The sequence below is a fragment of the Manacus candei genome, unplaced genomic scaffold (assembly GCF_025592945.1).
Source record: "Manacus candei isolate 608988 ecotype Guabito, Panama unplaced genomic scaffold, ASM2559294v1 h1tg000047l, whole genome shotgun sequence".
NCBI lineage: Eukaryota > Metazoa > Chordata > Aves > Passeriformes > Pipridae > Manacus > Manacus candei.
This window is the reverse complement of record NW_026138095.1, coordinates 8,738,037-8,760,502: the sequence shown is the minus strand read 5'-3', so window position 1 is coordinate 8,760,502 and position 22,466 is coordinate 8,738,037. Positions and strand designations below refer to the sequence as shown.

Genomic DNA, 22,466 nt, shown 5'->3' with positions numbered 1-22,466 from the left:
TTGCCCTCACCCAAAATGGCGGCGGGCGCGTCCGGCCCTCCCTGAGGCGGGTTCTGTGCGAGGGCGCGGGAGTCGCGGCGGCTGCGGGTCCCTCAGAGCGCGGCCGGAGCCGGGCAGGTACCGCGGGGTCGGGGGTGAGGGCAGGGGGAAGGGGGGCCTCGGTTCGGGGTGCGTGGGGAAATAAAACCCGCGCGTTGGGTGGATTTGGGCAGCACTGCTCCCTGTGTGGGGAGGGTCCCCTGTGCCTCCCCCACGCTGTGGGTGGGGGGAGCAGGTGCAGGAGTGGGAGGTAAAGAAAAAATGCGCTCTGTAAAGAAAATTCGCCTGATGTGTGGCCCTGACCTGATGGATATTGGCGGTGAAGCTTTCAAGGTACTCCTTTCAATGGCTTTTGCTGGCTCGCCCTCAGCCGAGGGCTTGGAGGAAGCATATGAATGTTTATTTTGGTGCTGGAGATCGGTTTAATGGCAAACCCAACAAATTCAAGCAAAATTGAGGTTTTGAAATTGAATTGAAACAGCAGCCCAAAACCACCTCTTTGTCTGTAATCGTCAAATTTTCCTAGTTAAACTTTTGTATTCGCTTAAAGCCACGTTTATGATTTATTTATTAAATGTAAATTTAAGAAGCTGCTTTGGTGCTTTTTATCCCGTGAGGCCCCTCTCTTGCAAACAGCAACCTGTGAGAGACAATTCCATTGATGCTGAGTGTCCAACATTAAGCCAAGACTCATTTGCGTGGTTAATGGATGTGATTAATGGTTAATGACTTAGTGAATACGGGGGGGGGGAGAGACCAAAGTTTGCATTAACGCATTTAACTCATAGTTGTGTGAATTATAAGTAGAGTGTCATATTTGTGAAATGCACCCAGATTTCTGCAGTGATCTCTGTGCATTTGATAACCTTTAGATATCTTTTAGCTGGCAGGCAGGAGAAGGGGCTGTAAGTGCAGAGGTATTTTCCGGTACGTTGAGAGCAACTCACAGGAGTCATTTGAAAATTAAAATTTAATGCTTGACATCCGGAGGAGATGGAGTGTGTCTCATGCATAAGTGGTTTTGGCTCTTTCGGTTTCAGATGCTCTTAGATGTGTTGCTGAGAGATTAAAATCAAAGTCATAGGTGCTTTTTGTTTAACTGAAAGGACTTGGCTAAATCCGCTCCCCTGGAGCTTTGTATCCAAAGTAGCAGAGAATTGCAGGAGTGTCATGTTGCATCCAAGGACAGCAGGATAACTAAAGGACCGAAAATCACATACTTTTCTTTTGTAAGAACCTGGATGTGCTTGGGCCTGCCTGCTCTCTACATGTTTTTCATGGTTATTCAAAACCTGATGAATGCTGACATTCTTCTGGAAACCTGTTATCATGGGCAGCTAAGGGCAGCTCAGTGCCAACCTCCTGGAACTGGTTCTGTGGGACAGGCTGCCCAGGGAAGTGCTGGAGTCACCATCCCTGGTGGGAATGGTGCTTGGGGACATGGTTTGGTGGTGGACTGGGCAGTGCTGGCTTAATGGTTGGTCGTCATGATCTTAGAGGTCTTTTCCAACCTAAATGACTCCCTGATTTTATTCTGTAAAGAGCAAAAACTTACTTGAAAATGCTGCATGGGATTGCCCAGCTCTTACTGGTTTTAATTAGTACCCACCTTTTTAATCTCTACTGTTAGTTTCTGCCTAGGCTGAAGGCATGGTCTTGTTGTGGAAAGACAAACATACTTGTTGTTGGAAGCTCCTTGTTATATTCTTGAGTTGGTTTAGAAGATGGGAATGCCATCTGTGGCATTATGGGACACTGGCACTGCCTGGCTGTGGCTGTAACCCCTTCCTGGTGTGTCATCAGGGCTGAGAGATGTCAGAGGTGCAGGAGGCTGCAGTGACCTGCCTCAGCTCCCAGACTCGTCCTTCACACAGCCCTTTCAGCTGACAGGAAAAATGCTGTCCAAGAACTTTCCACTGCTCTCATTTTATTTGTTTGAGGGGCTGCATGAGTTAGAAACAACATTGTTCCTGGTTCTTGTTTTCCACACTTTTCTTCTGGAATCTGGTTGTGATAGAAAGGAAGAGACTCCTCCACTCAAAATGAGAAGTTTCTCCAAGAGTTCAGATTCCTGTTGATGTTATGCAACTCTCCACGTAACAGTTTTTCTTTGTGGTTGTTTTAAGTATGCATGTTGCTCTTCCTGTGCAAAAACACTGTGTTCTTACCCTGGACATTTTATATAATCTAGATTAAGACTTGATAAATCTTGAAAAAGTACTAGGAGGGGAGAGGAGTGGAGTCTTCAATGATTTAAAGTTCTTACTTGTTTGTTTGTTTGTTTTGTCCAGTGAGGTTTCATGAGTCACACTGGGCTGTTGGGAGTTTTTGAAGATGTACATGTTGGTTGAAAACCGCACGAGTTCCCTCCTTCATCTGAAGAGGTCACCTGGCATCCGGTCCTGGTCCCTCTGTGTTGGTAAGACCGAGTGTTCCTCTGTTTGTCTCAGAGCTTGCTTTAAGGGAAGAGGGTCATAGAGTAAATTCCTGAAAGAGCCCCTAACAAGAGATGCCTGTCTTCCAGGCATTCTTCTTTCCAGAAGAGGAATGATCATGCTTTGAACTCTTCCTTTAGCACAGCCACTAAACGAGTCTGAAGTCTCCTCCTCAGCGTGGCAGTCTCACTGTGACACTGCTCGTTTTTCAGCCTGTCATCTGCAGAACCTCAGGAGCTTGTGAACAAAATTTCAAGGGAGTCCTGAAACAGCAAGAACAGAAAATCAGATGCCATATAGGCACATAAATGGGAAGCTTCTGAAGGGGCTGCATTCTTAGGTCTCATTTTTCAGAAATGGAAAACTGCAGTGTGGCCGTGCTGGGGTTGGATCTCGTGTGTGGTTGGTGGTGAACTCTTAACGCTGCTGTGTATGAAATGGGAAGTCATACAGGATGTTCTGAAAGGCATCTTTATAAACACTAATATACAGAAAAAATAAACTACTTAGGGCTGTACTGAGAGAGCTGGTGGGGAAAATGTGACATATCCTGCTTTCCAGCTGAGTGACACCACGAGGTTGTCATTGCTTTCAGTGATGTCGAGCCAAGATCTTTGCAGTTGCAGCCTCTGGGGCACGAGGGACCCTTCAGCTGCTTCCCCCTCCCTGGGAGAAAGGAGCTGGCAGCTTCTGACACAACTTCATTGCAGAAGTTTTCTTTTGGCTCCACGGGGCACTTAAAGGGACAAATAACGGTTGCAGTGTTTGTGTCAGCAGGCTCCAAGCTGTGCTGTGCTGAGAGGAAGTGTGGTGTAATGGTTACACTGAGTCCCTCTGAGGTTCTGTTCCCAGTTGTGTCACAGCATTTTTATTTCTGACCTCGGCCCATGCACTTTTAGTGCCTTTGCAGAACACAAGATTTTTTATTCTGGGTTTGGAGAAAAAAAAATAACTGACTTTCATACAGTGATTCATGTTGCAATCACAATTGTCCTTTTTTTGAAAAGTTATGTTTTTCATCAGGGAATTTTAGACTTTTTTTGTTGTTCTAATTCTCCCCTCTTTCCTCCTAGGTATAGCCTCCATAGGTTTGGCTGCTGCTTATTATAGTGCAGGTAATGCCCTTTAATTTTTTTTGAGGATTATTTCTTTCCTGTTGATCTGTTTTTCATGCTGGTGACTCCTGTGGAGCTTCTGTCAGGCCTTACACAGGCAGTGGAGGTACCTGTCCCACTTCGTGACATGAAATTAAAACCAATAATAATTGTTGCCTGCATGACTTACTGTGCTTTAATGCTCTATTTCTTACTCAGCCTCCCTTTCCATTTGCAAGAGTATTTTTAATAATGCTATTTAGTACTGTGTGTGATTTGTAAATGTGATTAGCTGGTCCTCACAGCTCTCCTGGGAAGACACACAGCGATTATTTGCCCCCATAATGAAATGATTCCTTTGCCTTTGACTGAAGTGCTCTGTTTCTCTGGAAACTGTCAGATCATCACTGGCAGAGATTACTCAGACACCTTCAGAGATCAGACAGCTCCTGCTGCTTCCCCCCCTGCAGCAGAGCAGACTGCACCAAATGCCAACTCTCCTTCCATCTCTGGGATTTATCCTGGAAGCTGCCCTGTCATTCTCTTGCTGCATCCTGTTAACATCCAATTTTAAAACTTAATGGTGTGTAGGAATATGCTGCCAATGTAATCCATGTATTGTTAATGAAAGAGCAAAATAGAGTGAAAGCTGCTTGAGCCACCAGCTAAACCAGCCTTGTTTATTTTAAGACATTGCAACAAAGTTTTGTGAAACAATCCTGAGCACAGTTCTGCTCTAAAAACCTGAGTAAGCAAATTGCTCAGGCTGCTGTATGTAAACATTTCCAGGACGTAAAATGCAAATGTTTGTTTGTCAGGAGGGCCAACTGCTTCCTTTTATGCAGAAACATGTTTGCTTCAGTGAATTTTCATTGTCCCTTACCCTTGTCCTCTGCAGCCCAAATACTTGGTGGTTGACAGCGGGTTGGCAGTTTTGTGAATGTCTTTTAAGATGCCTTTGCTTTTAGAGAAGAGAAAGATGCAATGTTACAACCTTGTCAATAATAACATATGCTTATAATTCTATGTGGTTTGAAGCCCAGTGTGAATGAAGTCTCTGAAAAAAATGTGAAGAATTTCTCTATTTTCATCCTGAGAGCTGTAAAATAGCTTGTAGTACAACTAAAGGCAAAAAAATGTTCCATCTGAGAAACCTTTTTTTCCTTTTATTGCCTTTAAAGGGAGCATGCTGCTTTTAGAACTGTCTGAATAACAAAGAAGTAAAAAAAAAAGCTAAATTTGTGTATTTTTTGCATTGTTCAGACAGCTTGGCATGGAAGCTCTTCTATATGGCTGGGTGTTTCTTTGTGGCAGCACAGAACCTGGAGCAGTGGGAGGTAAGGTGCTGAACTCAGGAAATGAGGTGGTGTGAGTAAGAAGCAGTTGGCAGATGCTGGTTCCAGCAGCCCCACACACTTGCTCAGTCCAAACAGACCAATTATGCCTTTGGTTTTGGGGAAACCCTCTGGGGTTGCTATACTGGGACTAGAATTAGGGCAATAATTCTTTGACTATTTAAGCATGAAAACATGAAGCTAAACATGGGTATTTTTAAGGGGAGACTTGCCCCAAAATGTTTTGTGGCCTTATATAAAAGAGGGTGAATGACCAGCACGTTCAGCTGCCACAACATGATTTTGTACTTGCCCTTCCAGCTGTAGACAGAACATTAAATAGGGGAGCTCTGACCTTCCAGGATGCTCAGCTGTTTTCCTCTGGGACAAGAATGGTGTAAGCTGGTTTATAATCCTGTGGCTGTTGATTTGTTGGGAACTGAGAGCAATAAGCCATAATATAGGATTGTCACCTTGCTGAGCTGAGTTGTGTTAGAATGTGCAACTCACACACGAGACATCCTCTTTTCATGGACTGTCAGGGATATTTGGGATCTGGTGTAAGCCTGGCCCATAGAGCACAGCACTGGAAGGCCAAGTGCAGACACCAGAAGTGAAAATTACAGGAGTTACAAGTTAGTGTTCACATTTGATTCTGGGCAAAGTTTTTATGACACGAGGAATGTGGCAAGAGGGGCAAAGAACCCAGTTTGAACTCCCTCCTAGAAGTAACACAGGAGATATGGTAAAGTGTGTTAAAACCAAGAGCAAGATTGTGATTTCACAGTCTAATGATAGAGGAATGTCTCTAAACTAGCAATGTATTTTTCTGTGTTACCAAGTTATTTTCCCACAGAACTATTTTTGTTTTACTTTGAAGCATAGCTATTGATGGTGTGTTTAAGAAAATCTTGATTTTCTTTTTCAATTTTACAGGAAGCTGTATTTGATAAGAACAAGGGAACAGTCTGCCTAAAAACATTCAATCTGTACAAAAAAATACTGACCTTGTCCAAAGGAGGCCATGAACAAGGTGAGAAAGCAGCATCTGGTAGAAGATGTGAGCAGCAGAAGAAATGGATATGTGCCCATTTAATGGGTTCTCAGGAGTTCTGTACTCAAATTAAGTTGCATCTGTTGCCAGATCTGCTTTGTTCCCAAGCAGCAGATGTAACAATCTGCCTCTCAGGGCCCAAATGCCTTTTGCATGTGCTGAATGCATCTTGTTAATTATTTAATCCAAGGTAGCTGGGCTTGCACATTGTTTTCCAGAGCAATCTTAGCCATTCCTTTGGGATGCTAATGTGCAGGTTGACCTTTCCCTTGGCTCCCCTGCTTGGCAGGTGGGACTGGTGGAAAAACTGAAATTTTGCATCCAGAACTTGAGATTCTGTAATTTAATCTGCTTTTGGTAGCAGGCAAACATTTAGATCTTTGCAAGCTGAAATGTTGCATCCTGCAGGTGTATAATGTGCAATTAAAGCAGCGTATTCAGTGGGCTCAGTTTAATGTGGTACCTGATGTCTTCTGGGCTTCCTGTTGGATTAACAGAACCTGCAGTGTAGTCAGGAGTTCTGTTGCAAACTAAAGTAGGATCCTCTTCCCTGTCAGAGCTTTTATTCAAAGCAACTCTCAATGTGCTTAGAAAACTGGCAACATTTGGAATGTCCTTAGGCTGAAGTGGGTTTTAAGCCGTTCATTTTGGAGGTGGAAGATAAGAGATGTGGAGAGAAGGATGTTTAATGTTTCTGAACTTCTCTTTAGGGTGTGTGTATACACTGGGGAGCTGAGCACATCTCTTCCTGAGAGGTTATTTTGTAATATTTGGTAACATAAATATTTCTCTTGGGTACCATGAACGTGGGGATGCAGGTGCTCTGAGCAGTTAAATATTTCAGTATTTGTCCAGTCTCAGTATACTCCATACCTGTTTACCTGCTCTGTACAGAAAAATAGTTACAACTGTCATTAAAGTGGGAAACACAGCTAACAAATGCCTGGTCCCCAGTCCCTGGCAGGCTGTAGATCTTGTTCCTCAGGCCTGTACCAGCTGAGATGTGCTGCACTCACACCCTGTACGTGTTTATTGTGCCTGAACAGCTCAGCAGCTGTTTGCTGATGCAGGACTGCCCCGGTTGGGTGGGGTCACAGCAGTGGTGCCCGGGAGCAGAGCCCCTGTCCCCCAGGTCACTCAGTGCTCAGGGTTTCCATCAGTGCTGACAGACTGCCCTGTTCTCCACGTGTGTTTGCAGTGGTGGCTCTGCTGAGCGAGATCCGGGACGTGAACGTGGAGGAGGAGCCCGTGCGGTACTTTGGGAAGGGTTACCTGGTGGTGCTGCGCTTTGTCACTGGATTCTCACACCCCCTGACCCAGAGTGCAGTGCTGGGCTGCAGAAGGTGCAGTGGGGACTTGTTAAATTAGAATGAGTAAGGTGGGAAATACCAATCACGTGGGTCAATAAGTGCTGATTATTGAGACTAAGCTCAGTTTTCAGACTTGCTGGTATGACCTCGTGTTACTCAGTTTGGAAACCTTTCAAACCTTAAAGGTTTTCAGTTGTAGATGTTTGGGTAACACCATCTATCAGGATCATATTTAGATATCTAAGATCCCTTTAGTGCTGCATGTCTGCTGGAGTTACCTTCCTCAGCTGTGCAATGGCAGAGGGCATTAATTCTGTTTTGCAAACATTCAGCGTATTAGTTAACGGGGGATTTGTTTTAAGCATTGATAATAAGGACCCTTGCAGCAGGAACTGGGGAAGGGATTGATTTGTTCTGATGTGGAGCTAATGGCTTGGTGTGGGATACTGTCAGTCCTGATCTATAATGTCATATAGAGTAGTCCCTCCAAGCAGTTATTCCCAAGATTTAATGTGCTTGTTCTTGTCTTGTCAGCACTACAGTTCCACTAACTCTTCCATTGTTTCTTCTTTTCCACAGTGATGTGGAAGCAGTTGCCAAACTCATTACTAGTTTTCTGGAGCTGCACAGAGTAGAAAGCCCCCAAGATTTCTCTCAGAGCAGCGAGACAGAGGCAAGTGATGCAGATGAACCACAGGATAAATACTAACAGTCAGCATGAGCTGAAGCAAGCAGAGGCTCTCACACATTTGGAAAACACTCCGATTGTTCTTCAGAAAAAGAAATCCCTCACAACCTTGGCCTGGGCATTTCTCTACAATTTGCAATGAGAGGAATCTGTCTTAATGCACCTCCTTCAGTGCTAAACTGCTTCAAGACCCACGTTCCAAGAATTGCTGTTGTAGAGTCCAAAGCAAATTCTGTTTCATTTGCTCTTCTGCCTTAATTCCTGCATGTGGACACTGCTGGCTTTTGAACTTTGTCAGCTCACCAAACTTGTCTAGGAATAATTATTTATTGATGGATTGGTATGAAATAATTGCTTTCCCATTAGTGAAGTGGAGGTGCAGATGTAAAGAGCCTCTTACTGCAAACATCTGCTGCAGGTACAGTATATGAGGTGTAGAAGAGTTGAATTTGTAACTCCTGACGCAACGTTTTGAGGTTTGTCTTGAAATGTTATGACTGAATATATTGCTAAATCCGTTTTAAGCAGCTTAATATATGCAATTAGGTGATGCAGAGTAGTGGCACTTTTATATTCTCTACTACTGACTTGCCATTGGATACCCATGGAAATTTAAGTCTGAGTACCTGTCTTGGAATTCGGAACACCAGGTTGTTTAACCTGTAACGTGGTTTTAACTTCCCTTGGACTGGCTGAGGAGCCATGAATAGCAAAGGGAAGAATGATCATGCTGATGATTCAGTGTCTTTGGGATGTTCTAGATTAACCCTGTTCTGCTTCACTTCTGGGCACAGACTGCCCCAGGGCAGAATAACTTTTTTCTAGACCTCAATGTTTACTATTTTAACTGTGTGTTTAGAAAGGAAGCAAGGACATCTGTTACTTTAGGCAGGGAAAAGTCTGATGTCAAACAACATGGTAGCCTAGAGTTGTTCAGTATTTCCTCACTTGAAATACCCAAGTGCTAAATAATAATTTTTTTTTAAGATAGCTGGGGTAGATTCCATGTTTGACTTGTACCATGTTTTACTCCAGGTGTGTGGTGTCCTCTGTTCTGACCAATGATTTCACAAATAGTTAAAATATTAACTTTTCAAGGTATTTTTTGAAGTAAAAGCTACCTCTCTAAGTCAACATATTCTGTCTAGAAGTAAAACTCCATCGTGTCTACATCAATACATCAGTACAAGAACAAAATTGTAAAGAACTGAAAGCTCCTTCAAATATGCTTGTACTGAAGTTCCCTAGGGTTTATTTAGGAATCTTATGGTCTTAAGACCTGAATTAGAAAATACTTACACAGTAACTTCTAGGAAATGTGAACAGGGTACAAGGTAACTGTTGTCTGCTTTTGGTTGGCCAGCAGCAAATGTCTTCTGGCAGCAGTTCCTTTAGGACTTCAGAGCCTGTGTTTGTGTTTCAAGTTGCTCTACCTCTGCAGAGACAAGGCTCTGAAAAGCTTTCAGCAGAAGCCCTGTCCTGTTGTGTGTTCCACAGACCTGGAGCTGAGCACCTGCTGCTCTGACCACACCCAGGTTGTACCAGGATTTGCCTTCCAGCTGCTCAGCCCTGGGATGTGGCTGGGAGGCAAAGGCTCAGTGCTGGCAGTGTGAAGGTAATCTCCCTGCAACAGGGAGATGTTTCCTTTAAATAGGAAAAGACCCTTGTAATCACATCAGGTACCAAGGCAGACCTCTGCCAGTACATGTTTGTAAAGTCCTCTGAGTCGGTGGCATAATCATGTGGTTTTCAGTCCCTACCCCACATCACTGCAGCTGGGAAGGTGCTGTGTATGAATGTGGGGAAAATCAGGCAATTAGCTGAATTTGGCCTTTATTCTGAAGCACAGCTGTAGGCTGAGCATAGTTATCAAACCTGTTTAAATGTTGCAGGGTGTAACACCTTGGAGAGTTCCTCATTTAAATCCATTGTGGTCTATACCCCAAGTGGTGCTGGTTTTAGAGAGAGGAGAATGACATCGGGGATTTGGAGAACTCTTTTTTTCCCCACACTGTAAAGTGAGAATGATGAGTGTTCTCAGGACTTCCAGTAAGAAATACTGAAAAACCCTAGAGTATTTAATGGTACAATGTAGGCACAGCCTGTGGTAACTGCTGCTCTGTGTCAAGGACATGCAGAGGCCATTTGTGGTGTGCACTGCACTTACATTCTGAGCCCATGGAGTGGACCATGGATAAAACAGGAAAAACTACCTGCATTCAGTCATAGCTATACTGGGTTTCTTTTGTATTCCCATGAGAGCTGACATTCCAGGGAAGATGTAAACCATGCTGTAGTTTGCCAGTTAAAAATCAGCTTTTGAAAGGTGCGTCTGCTGGTGTGACCCTGCCCTGCATCCTGTGTCCTGCTTCTGCTGAGCTCTTGTGCATCCAGCTTGTATTCCTGGTGTCAGTCATGGATGTCCTTATGGACTATGCAATGTCTCACACAAACACTGAAACAATGTAAGGAAAATTGAGAATCCTCAGAAAGGGGAATGACCTATAATAAGGGACAACATGGCTTAAAGTACATCCTGTGGAGTAAGTTGCCTTTTGGGTTGATGTCCAGTGGTCACCTCTTTGAAGGTGCTGTGTGGTGTCCCCCTCAGCCCTCAGTGGTGGCAGGAGAGGGATGAAGCTGCCATGCACTGTGTGTCTGAGAGGAGTGTTTTGACTCCTCAGCCTCTCAGAGCAGCTGAGCCATTCCCTCTAGTGCCATTTCCATTTGGCATTGGGCAACTGCCACTGTACAAACAAGTACAGCTCCAATGGGAACCTGAATTCCATAGTCTGAGCTAAAGGGAAGCACTGAGGGAATTGTCTCTTACTGTGGGTTCTGCCTGGTGTATTTGGGCACTGCTGTCTGATACACTTGGGAGCTTCTTGTTTCTCTTGGTCCACGTTTGCTTCCTGTCCTCAAAAACTTTCTCTTTTGTAGCTGGAAGACATCACCATGTTATCATGTTTTGCAGTAACTGTGTGTGTGTAAATTTAACTTGCAAATGGCCTTAAACATGGGTTTGGTTCTGCAGTGTCTGTGCATCCTCGGTGATGTGGTGCAGCTTGGACTGTTGAGGACAGCAGGTGCTAACTCAGGACAGGTGCTGTTCTTCCCTCTTTGGACTAGTCCTGTCTCATCCTCCTCTTTTACCACTTCTTACCATTTTGCCAGAGGCTTTTTTTGATGGTTTTCCTCACTCCTCCTGGGCCCAGCAGTTTGAAAGGCCCAGTAAATGTAGCCTTAGGTGGGCCTGGTGTGAAGTGGCTTGGACTCAAAGAATGGTGTGAAAGACTAGTTTTGTTAGGAGATTAGGTACTCCTGGGACAGTATTACAGGAGATGTAGTTGTCATTTTTGCATATCAGGCCATCTACTGACTTGTGCCTGGACAGCTGTACTTTATAAGACTTAGAAATTATTTAAAACCAGAGCTTAGGTTAGACCTAACACCCTGCCCCATAAACCCAACCCTTTCTGTCATGTCCTTTACCACAACTGTGCTGTAGTGACAAAAGCCAGAGTGCATGGAGTGCAAGCTGTACAGAGGAGAACACTGCTTTAGGTAAGGTATAATCCAATACTGGGATATTTCACAGTGAAGTAGCGTCAATTGTGCAAGAAAATCAAAGTATTTAAACTGTCTAGTTGATATCTGACTCTTGGGCTGTATTTATGAAGTTACAGATACCAAAAACTCAGCTGGCTTAATAGTAAATAAAGAGTGCTAGTCCTGACACTGTCATAGATCGCTGAGAGGCAAAAATCCTTCTTGAAACTGTTTAGAAGTTGCCTTTTTTTTTTTTACTGTAAAATTGCGAGTAGAATTGCAGCAAGGCCTTGTTATACTGTCTTTTTTTAAAAAAAAAGTCCATTGATAAAATCAACTTTGATAACTTGTTTTGCATCACTGTAGTATTTTGTATTGTTTTTAATTAAAATTATTAAAATATTAATGGCTGTCTAAATTACTACTTGACACGGACCTGCTGGAGGAGTTAATGGGGATCCAACTCTCCACTGGTGAATATATTTCCATCTTCCCTCCTTTAAACCAAACCAACATGCCACACACACAAAAAAGAAGCACATTTCCACAGACATTTTGAGTATCAAAGGATTTATTCAAGGAAAATAAGTTAAGATCTTGTTTAGTTCAAGGCATGTAACTTTTGTAATTAAGGTCTGCATAGCAATTGCTTGTTTTTAGAATAAAATCTGCATGTGGACCTAATCACTGAGGCTCTCATTGAGAAAGTTAAAGTTTGTCTTATGCTGTACTTGTACTTTCTGAATCTAGAGATTGTTCCAAGAAAATTTCAATACCTGTGCTTCTAAAAAAAAAAATTCAAAGGAATAAGTGAAGCACAAGTAAATATTTTGAATATTCATGGTGATGTATTTAACTACCAGACTTCTGAATTATTTCCACTGTGGTGTTTATGTTATTGCTCCAGTTACATCCACAAAATATATTGCCACGCCATATGAAAAGTTTGATATTAAAGCAGAATAGACCAGCATTTTCCCCTCATATTTAGTAACTTCAAGTCATGCCTCAAACTGGGACAAACCTGCAGTTTCAGGTTTTACAGAGCTCAACAGGTGCCTTAGAGAGTGGGATGGTGCTTTTCTGTGGGAATGAGACTGAGCTGAGGTTAACTGATGCTTTGGCAGCCAGTGAAGCAGCCCAGTGTTTGTTTGGCAGTTTTCCCTCCAAGTCCAAGGGTCACTATTCCTGGAGCTCCCTCTGGCTCTGGCCTGGGATGGCACCTGTCCCCTCTGCTGTGACCTGTCAGCACCTGACAGGGCCTTGCTCAGACCTCTGCAAAAGGCTGGATGTTAATCCCTGACCTCAGGCTAATCAAAGCAGGATTTAAGCCCCATGCTTTTATGTCTTTCAAAGACTGAAAAAATCCAACCCAAAATCTGGAACTGCTCCCTGCTGTGGAAGGACTAGTGATGGAATGGCAGGACACAGCACAGCTGACACGTGGAGGAGTGGCAGGACAGAACAAAAGGACCTAAAGCATGATGTAAGTATCCTAAATATTTCTTTTTATAAAAATTGCAAAGGGTGGACATGTTGGGCACTGACTGGAGTAGAACTTGTAGAACTTTTACAGGTATTGTTAAGTAAGAAACTCTATTGCTACAAATACTGAATGTGGAAGAAACTGGGTTTTTCTCCAGAGTTGTGACTCCTGCATTCTGTTATGCAAGGGCAGCAAACCTGACTTACAGGGCAGGTGAATTAAGGCTCAGTGTGTGTTAAGACAGGAAGATTAAAATAGACTTGAAGTCTGTTACACCAATAAATTCCTTCTTGCCCTCAGGTCACTGTTGTTTAATCACAGTTCAGCTCTCCAGATGACAAACTCCAGCTCAATGACTAGTGGCTGATTTCCACTAGCCATGTTTTCCCATGGAATGAGACAGACTAATTGAAGTGCCCCTAATTTTGTGCTTTTATTGCTTCATCTAAATCATCCACCACTTGCTGCAGCTTCTGTAGGCTGGGGTGGACGTTCTCCTCCATCCACTCCTCTATAGCACACTGGTGGAAAACTTGCTCCATGGCTGCTTGGAGGTCTTGCACCACAGCATTCCACTTGGAGAGGAGACTGAGCAGAAAGGAGAAGGGAGGAACAATGACATTTGCAGGTGAGCTCTGCCTCAGGGGAGGGCTGGCTTACTGGCCTTAGGAAGGGAGTGCTGTCCTTAAAATGACTTAACAGGAAAAGAAGCATCTATTACAAGAGCCCAAAGGACTTGATTTTGTTCAGATGGCAAAAGGTTGATGCTGTTTCTGTTTAAGTACCAATAATCCTGGCACTTTTCTCATGCAATGACTTTTAAAGTACTGAGATGTGAGCTCAGAAAACCACTATACACATTTTAAGTGTAACTGAAACCTGCTGTGAGACTTGTTGGGAATTTAATTCTGGGTTTTATCAGAAAGAGTAGATGCAGTTGGATATTCACCTTATCACAGCAAAAAAAAAAAATCAGCATGAACTGGCAAAATGTGTAGGACAAGTTCTGAACAGCACATGGTGACAGGGAGCTGGGAAAAGGGTCTGGATTTATTCCAATCCCTGTCTGGAAGCTGGTCCATGGTGAAATCCTACACCAAGGCCAACCAGTGCAGTGAGGTGCACAGGAGTAGACAAGGGAGAGGTTTTTGGAGACTAGTTTTGTACTTGTATTCAAAGAACTTATTCAACAGAAGGCAGGCAAACATAAAACTAGAATCATAGAATGGTTTGAGTTGGAAGGGAACTTTGATCATCTAAATCCAACCCCAACATTTTCTGTTTAAAACCATATTATGAATACTTGATATTGTTTGATTCCCACTGATGCCTCTGAGATAATTACAGAAAGAGGCAAGGATTCAAAACTTGTAATTGAGTGCCCAAAATATGACAGACTATTTCCCATGTGATGCAAAACAAGAGGTGTTACCTGACTGCATCTGGCTGGAAGAGGTGCATTATTATAGGATGAATAATCTTCCTTTTCCTGTGGTAGGGGCTGAACCAGCCTGTGACATACCTGAAAATGGATGTTAATAGGAGCAGAGTTTGAAAAGAGCAGTGACATCTGTGTTTGTAGGATGACAGAGAGGTAATAAGACTATAGACTTTAGCAGAGATAATGCTTAAGGAGTAAGTTTATTTAAGTCTGTATATCCTTGGAATTAGCTTGTAAAAGACTGTTCTTGGCAGATGATAAAAACTGATCATCTGCTGCAGTTTAAGTTTCATTTCGAGCTCCTTTTTTTGTAACTGCACCATTCAAAAATTTCATTTTAACTTTAAATAGCAGTAAAATGTAACTCAGGAAAGAACCAGATGCTTGAAATAAGGCAGCACATAGTATTTAGGAATTCTGCTGAAATATTTTAAATTTTCAGCTAAATATTATGTTCTGCTGAGGTGCCAATGATGCCTGAAGTGCAGAGCTGGATGTTTAAATCACTTTGCTGGAATTGTGCCCCACTTGGAGGTGATGCAGCTCCAACACTGAGGCAGCCAGCAGGGAATCAACATAAATCTCATTACCTGTTCCTTTCCAGAAGTTCATCCACTGATGACTTGAGGTAGAAGCTCACTTGTGTCACAAGGGTGAGGATGTTGCTCCCAGGAAAGGTGCCCAGACTTGTGCTGGACAAAGAGGATCCATTAGTTTCTGAGCTTACCACGCAACGAGAAGCACCCGAATTCTCCAGCTGGGATTTTACCTCATGTAAGTATCAATCTCCAGGTTAGGCATTCCCAGGAGCTTTTCCACATTTTCTTTAACCTTTTCAGAGTAGCCACCTGGCAGAAGACAGTGGCAATAAGCAAAAGGAGCCTAAGGAACCAGAATGGTCATACAAGAGGGTTTTTCTGGAGTACTCTGCACTGGCTCAGCAGTTCTTCCTGGATGGAGATTTTGTAAAAGGTAAAATGAGAATAGAAGAAGGAAAAAACACTTGTGGGTGGGAAGTGGAGCACATGGTCTTTCACAGAGTTTTCTGGTAAAGCACTTCCCAGCTCTGAGCCTCCCATTCAGGATGCTGAATATTTGTAGTGCCTGAGTTAAAAATCAGTAACCTGTGGGGCTTTATTTTGAAAATAAGAAATGCAGGAAGACAAAAAAAATCCCTTTCTGTTGACAACTGCCTGTAAAGAAACTAGAACTACAGGAAGTATTTTACCTGGCAGTGTCCTTCCTACATCCATTTTAAGAAAATTGATTAGTCAATGCAACTTTTATACTTAAGCAAGATCTAAATCTAAACTAAATGAATCTAATTTATATGTCAGTATTGTTTCAAATCAGTTTAAAAAGCAATTCTGCTTCTTTAATTTATTTTTTAGTATAAACATGAAGTTTTTCATCATTTGTGGGTTAGAACATAATAAATGATGAGTATCCAATGGCTATTTTTAAATACTTAGGCCAAGAGGCTTCTCTGCTGCCATACTGCAAACTGTAATTTACTGTTCATAATTCAGACCATGAGCAGATAGTCAAACCACCTCAAAATATAATAAGCCTGTGCCAACCTTAGGGCAAGGGCAGTTCCCTCTTGTGCAAGGCATTAGCTGAGAGAGAATAAAGTTGTCATTGTACCATTCTTTAGTGCCTGCAGACACACAGCCAGGGATGGAATTGCCACTGGGAGAAGCTCACACAAAACAGAGAAGTGATCATACCTAGGTAAAAAAAAAATCCATTAATTAGACAGTTTACTGGCAGAACATACTAAATAAATGGGAAGCTTTAATATTTCAATCATTAAAATTAAAGAGCTTTAGAAACATCAGTTTCTGTCTCAGAGAAGGGACCTTCTATCCCTGAAAAACAAAGTATTTCTGTCTTACTAATAAGAACAGATAAAAATGAAATTACTTTCTCAAGGCAAATCAGAGAGAGAAATTGGAATTCAGCTCTCTGGTATTCCCTTAGACCTCCTGACTTGCATAAAAACCTTTTAGTCCTTCTTTATATGAACAAGTTCTTCTCTCTTATGCAACTTCATTCTGTTTGAGTTCCCATCAGACATTCAGATACATCCACCATGCATGAACTGTGTTCTCTATAAGTAGTTTAGGTGGCACAAAGTACATTCAAGCTTTCAAACCCAATCTGCTGGTGGTGGTGTCTCCAAAACAATTGCTCCTGCTGGTTAAGTGCTGTACCACCTGAGTGGATCTCTGAGGCTCAGCAGTGACTGGCAGGAAGGATTGCAGGGTTGCAGAGCTCCCTTCCAGCTCCCCAGCCTCCCTGTACCTCTTAGGGAGTTCTGGGGTGGAAGTTTGCCTCCGTGTTATCCCTGGAACCATTTCAAAGGCTGTTCCTCACCTCTGCCAGCCAGTCAGGGCGATACCTTCAAGGACATCAGGGGGGGTCCTGCTGGCCACTTCCAGCCACTCCAGGTGGTTCTTCAGGTGGTGCCCAATAAGTGTGAGGGACTGATTCGCTCCTGTGGCTCCTTTAAAGGCACTTGCAAACCACACCTTGGAGAAGCCACATCTCTGATACTTCTCTACGAGCTGCACTGCAATGAGACACAGAGGGACACTCACAGCATGAGCCTTCTCCATTTTCAGCCCTGGCTGAAATGCTGAGGAGGAACCAAGGTCCAGTTCCAACAGGTTGATGAGGTCCCAAGGATGGGACATCAGACACCTTCTCTGAAGAGCCTTTTTGGTGGCTGCCCTCCTGTTTTCATGTGCCCAGTGAACTGTATAGCATTCCCTTGGATTGTTACAGTGCTAAAAGAACCCTGGGCATGTAACAAGCCTGCCCAACATCTGACAGCTGATTCTTTTTCCAACAAAGAAACATTTTCATGCGTGTTAAATGCCTGACTGGAGTTTCCCTTTGAATTCTGCAGATGTCTGAAGCCTTGAAGCTTCTTTTGCAGAGCTGCTCAATACAGGGCTATTGGCTCCCACTGGTATCAGTGTGAGGAGAGTTGATGTAACAGTGCTTGTGAAAAACCTCTCAATGCCCCATCAGTGTTGAAAAGAATTAAGCAGCAGACAATGCAAGTCCTTCATAGGAGAAACATAAATAGTAAAAGAAAATTAGTAATAGCAACTCTTATGTGAAATCAAACGAGCTGTGTTTATGCCATTAAAGCAACAAAAAGGAATTTAAAAAAAAAATAGAATTGCTTGGTGTCCAACTAAGGTATGTTTTAGTGACACAGTCTTGCTTTGGCTATTTTGCTTAAACAGCTCTTTGCTTCTACACAGCTCAGCAGAGAAGCACAAACCTTTGCCCTCCACATCCAGGTCGGCTGCATAGTCCCAGATCATGGGCTGCACCAGCTGTGGGACCCCGGAGTCTGGAAGGAACAGAGCTCTCCTAAGTAATGGAAAACAGCCAGGTAAAAGTGAGAACTAAGTACAGATTATTGGTGCAGTAGCACGTGTAAGGTAGCTCTGAAAATGCTGGAACTCCATCTGTGCTCAGACTACTCAAATTTTAGCAGTGGTTTCATATTTTTCAACAGACAAGACTCATGATGTCAAGGTCTTGGAGCTACCCCACAATTCAGTGTCTGAGTCCTCATGGTGTGCACCCTGATCACAGAGGTGTTCACAGGGCTGCAGCTTCTCTGTGTGTTTGCACCACTGGGACCAGGTGCTGCACAGAGCAACAACAAACATTAGAAGGTGGTGAGAGGCACAGAGATTTAGACTTGGACCACAGGCTGTTTTATTTGAATGTGTTGAGAAAGTAGAATTGATGGCAACCACTGCAGGATGAGCATTTTGTTTAAGTGTATGTGTTCAGACTGGCCCACAGTCACACAGAAAGTCTGTGACAGCCAAGGACTGAGTTTCTATTCTCTGGTCAAACATATATATATATATATATATCTCAACTCTTCTTGTTTTCATTATTTTCAGTGCCAGCAGATCTGTTTTAACTAGCTGTATAAACCTTTTGGTATGACACAAAACATGCCTCAGCCCATCCCTGGTCACACACCTGCCAGTGTTTCCTCACTCATCCCCCTGAGCATGTCGTCCCACACGATGGGAGTCACCCTGGGGTAAGATGAGGCCACACAACTGGCAACTGCCTTTATGTGGGCCAAGCACAGCTTCTCTGGGGTGTTGTCTGGCTGCTGCAGCCACTGCTTTGACTCCTCTCCTTCCCCGAGGTAGTAGACCTGAAACATCAGGCAAAGAATCCTGACTGCTTATAGAGAAAAAGAAAATGAGTTTGACACAGTATCATTAAGTCATACAATATTCCAAACCTTTTGCCTAGATGGGACACCCTGAGGGACATATTCAAAAGCACCTCTCAGTGCTGAAGACACTGCAAGCATTTCTATCAGTCTGCAGGAGACTGTGGCCATGACTATGTGTGATCATAAGGGAATTTTCCTATAGAAACTAAAATATTTAAATGCTGTATTTGCCTTTGGAAGGTTTGTTCTTAGGAGCAGCTCTCACCACATTTATTACCTTTAAATCTGGCAATACATCAGGTCCTGAGTTATATAAAACGAGGTTCCTGTCTCAGGGAAGGAGATCATCTGTATGAGTCTAAAAGCAACTTGGGGGCATGTCCAAGTGCAGCCCCCCATACTTGGTCCATGCAGAGAGTGGATTCAGGCCTGTTAAGCTGGATATGCATTTAAACCCTTTGTTGGTTTAGAGCAGGTTTTACCCACAACACATTTATTCTACGTAAATAGCTTTTTGCTTTATAAAAATCCCAAGACAAAAAAACCCCCCATTTCCCACCACAAAAAGGCTTATTTTGAGTAACTTGGCCAGAACAACGAGACAACATCTTACATAAAACTCATATCATTTGTAATGAACAGCTCCAATGGATAATCTCACTTTAATCTCACTTTAAATACTCATTTGACCTAAACCCAAGTGCTGAGTTAGATTTAAGAAGCTGCTTTCAATACTTTGATATTACACTCAGACCAATAGAAATGACATCCTGTGCTTCTGGAATTATTTAGTGTCAAAAAGACTTTTCTACACTGGCCTGAGTTGTGTTTTCTGTCCCCAAAATCCCACCCAAACTGAAATGCAGAGTCACAGAATCACAGAATATTCTGAGTTGGAAGGGGCCCATGAGGATCATCGAGTCCAGCTCTTAAGTGAATGGCCCATACGGGGTCTCAGCCCTTACCATCCTCCTCAAAGGAAAAACATTCCAGGCTCAAGAGAAGTCCCACCTCATCACATCCGATGTGGAGCCATTCCAGGCCCTCGTGCAGGGCCATGACCTGGTCAATCATGGCCTTGACCAGCGCCAGAGACTCCTCCTTGTGTGGGTTCAGGGCGTTGGGCAGCGCCGGCACCTCCCGCAGATGAGCGAACTCCCTGTGCTTCAGCACAAACTGCAAGGGAAAGGAGAGCCTGGGGAGCAGCCACAGAACGAGGGCACAGCAGTGTTCCCTGGCACCAGGGCTCTGAGAGCAGGTCCTGCTAAAACTGGGTGTGCCTGTGAATGAACACCAGGGACAGGCTGGGGGGACACGGCTGTGCCCCATGGTGCTGGGGGGTCTCTGGGTGAAGGAAATGGTGCAGTGTGACCCTGATGCCAAATCCTGCAGCTGGCACAGCTGGATAATGGCAACATCAGGATTTACATCAGAAATTTCCCAACACAGAATCACATCATAGCTGGAAGGGACCACAGTGGGTCATCTGGTCCCACCTCCCTACTCGAGCAGGGTCATCCCAGAGCACACAGCACAGGATTGTATCCAGATGGTTTCTGAATATCTCCAGTGAGGGAGACTCCACACCCTCTCTGGTCAATCTGTTCAGTGCTGGGTCACTGCACAGGGAAGAAGTTCTTCCCCATGTTCAGGTGCAGCTTCCTGGGCATTGTTTCCTGCCCGTTCCTCTTGTCCCATTGTTGGGCCCCCCCGAGCAGAGCCCAGTCCATGCTCTGCCCCCTCCCTGCAGACCCTGACACACACTGGGGAGGTCTCCTCTCAGTGTCTCCTCTGGAGGCTGAACAGCCCCAGCTCCCTCAGCTTTCCCTTGTCACAGACATGCTCCATCCCTTCAGCATCTCTGCAGCCTCCCCTGGACCTGCTCCAGCTGCTCCGTGTCTCTCTTATCCCGAGGATCCCAGCACTGGACACAGCACTGCCGATGTGCCTCCCAGGGCTGAGCAGAGGGGGCAGGATCACTCCCTGACCTGCTGGCAATGCTCCCTAACGCACCCCAGGATCCCACTGTCCTCCTTGCCCCCCGGCAGTGCCGGCTCAGCACACCCGCTCTGCTCCCCATCCCAGCCCTGCCCCGCTCACCTCCATGTGCCCGAAGCTCTGCACCAGCGGCACCACGTCCAGGCCCTGCGCCCGCGCCCGACTCAGCACAGCCCGGAGCTCCGCGGGGCTGGGGAGAGACACGTCAGTGCCCCAGGGCACCGGGGGGTACCGGGCAGGTGGTACCTGTGGGTACCTGGCAGTGCCCGCGGCTGTGTGGCAGTGCCTGTGGGTACGTGGCTGTACCTGTAGGCGTGCGGTGCCCGCAGCGGCTCCAGCGGCCCCGTATACGGGAAGGTGTCCTCATATTCCAGCAGCAGCCCGGTGGCACCGAGGGCACGGAACAGCGGCAGCACCTGCGGGAGGGAGGGGACAGCGGGGGAGCGGCCGGGCCGGGATGAGTCCTGTTGTCCCCCTCCCCTCCTCACCTGCGCCAAGTATGTTCCCCACCCGCCCCAGGGACACCCCTTACCTGCGCCAGGCATATTCCTCACCTGTGCCTGGTAGATCCTGCCCCGGGTCCCTCCCTCACCTGTTCCAGGTACGGCGCGCGGGGCGCGGCGCCCTTCAGGTCCAGGTGCACCAGGCGCCGCCGCATGCTCCGGCCTCGATTGCTTTGGCCTGCCGCCGCCGTGCCCCGCACACACTGCCGGCCCGCGCCCCGCCGCCCCGGCCCCGCTGTCCCGGCGCTGCCAGGCCGCGTCCCGCTGTCCCCGTGTCCCGCTGTCCCGGTTTCCCGCTGTCCCGCTGCCGCCCCTCCGCCGCCCCCGGCCCTGGGCTGGATCCTCCCGCCCGGCCGAGCGCGCTCCCCAGGCAGGCCAGGCCAGGGTGAAGCGCGCCGAGCGCATCGCTCGCCGCGGAGGAGGCGCGATGGCCCCGCAGCGCCGGGCGCTGCCCCGCGGCCCCGAGAGCGCCGGGACCGGGCCGGGACCGGCGACGGGAACAGGGACGGGCCGCGGGGGCCGCCGGCACAGCAGGTACCGGCACAGGGGGGCCCTGGGCCGCACCTCCCGCCCGCTGCCCCGAGGCAGCAGTGCCCAGGCCCGGCCGTGGGACCGCGGCTCCGGGGGAGCTGCGGTGGGAGGCGGGGTGGGATCGCGGGTGTTTGTAAATATATGTGTGTGTTTGTGCTCAAAACCAAGGCCGGGCGGGGCTCCCCGGTATGGGCCGGTCCCGCTCGGCCCGTCCGTCGCTCACGGGCCCTGCTGTGCTCCCCGCAGCGCCAGGAAGGGCCGGTCCCGGCAGGACCCGCGGGGGTGGCGGGCCAAGGCAGCGATCCTGCTCCTCCTCTTCACCGCGGCCGTCGGCGGCCTCGTGCTCTGGAGCCGCCTGCTCGCCCAGGGTGGGATCTCCGGGGATGGGATCCTCCAGGATGGGGTCACCGAGGTGCTGGCACATCGCAGCGACAGCCTGCGGGACAAGTTCGTGGAGATCCCCTGCTCGGAGGACTACGACAGCCACAGGCGGTTTGAAGGTATTCGGGCAGGCTTGGCCCACGTGGGGTGACTGTTCAGAGGGCCATAACAGCCGAGTCTGTGAAACTGTGATAAACAAAGTCTCGAGTTTCTGTAAGTTTCGAATAATAGTTTATTATATGGTAAAAGCAAGCAGCCGGCTGGGTGACAGAAATGGGACCAGTTTCCCAAATCTGCACACCTCTACTGCAGGGTACATTTAGTATTTATCTTAGCTACTTCATGTATATTAATTATATCATATACATATACATATACATATACATATACATTCT

At 45.9% G+C, this 22,466-nt stretch overlaps 3 protein-coding genes across 5 annotated transcripts in view; 2 read left to right on the top strand and 1 right to left on the bottom strand.

Moving 5' to 3' along the window:
- LOC127475599 (cytochrome b-245 chaperone 1) lies at positions 1–12,986 on the top strand. 2 transcript variants are annotated; one of them, XR_007906239.1, is made up of 8 exons: positions 1–117; positions 2,331–2,458; positions 3,548–3,589; positions 4,832–4,905; positions 5,839–5,935; positions 7,155–7,299; positions 7,846–8,372; positions 12,860–12,986. XR_007906239.1 is itself a non-coding variant. In XM_051797569.1 (8 exons), exons 2-8 carry the CDS (start codon positions 2,374–2,376, stop codon positions 12,911–12,913), a joined length of 591 nt encoding a protein of 196 aa, XP_051653529.1. In that variant the 5' UTR covers positions 1–117; positions 2,331–2,373; the 3' UTR covers positions 12,914–12,958. The 2 variants fall into 2 exon arrangements, 1 of the variants encoding a protein (XP_051653529.1); XM_051797569.1 differs by having other exon boundaries at positions 7,846–7,939; positions 12,860–12,958.
- Positions 12,987–13,402: 416 nt separating this feature from the next.
- HEXD (hexosaminidase D) lies at positions 13,403–21,516 on the bottom strand. Of its 2 annotated transcripts, none has more exons than XM_051797530.1 (12): positions 21,249–21,516; positions 20,963–21,072; positions 20,759–20,846; positions 19,670–19,834; positions 18,451–18,634; positions 17,729–17,800; positions 16,810–17,005; positions 16,078–16,160; positions 15,200–15,278; positions 15,021–15,122; positions 14,422–14,511; positions 13,403–13,577 (listed from the first exon to the last, which is right to left on the bottom strand). In XM_051797530.1, exons 1-12 carry the CDS (start codon positions 21,312–21,314, stop codon positions 13,409–13,411), a joined length of 1,404 nt encoding a protein of 467 aa, XP_051653490.1. In that variant the 5' UTR covers positions 21,315–21,516; the 3' UTR covers positions 13,403–13,408. The 2 variants fall into 2 exon arrangements, with proteins under 2 accessions (XP_051653490.1, XP_051653491.1); XM_051797531.1 differs by lacking the exon at positions 21,249–21,516 and adding an exon at positions 21,189–21,230.
- Positions 21,517–21,541: 25 nt separating this feature from the next.
- Positions 21,542–22,466, top strand: part of OGFOD3 (2-oxoglutarate and iron dependent oxygenase domain containing 3) — a 35,194-nt gene continuing 34,269 nt past the window's right edge. The window contains exons 1-2 of the mRNA XM_051797552.1: positions 21,542–21,693; positions 21,937–22,190. Of these exons, the coding sequence (XP_051653512.1) occupies positions 21,587–21,693; positions 21,937–22,190 (361 nt within the window). The 5' untranslated portion in view covers positions 21,542–21,586. The remainder of the gene's footprint in view (positions 21,694–21,936; positions 22,191–22,466) is intronic.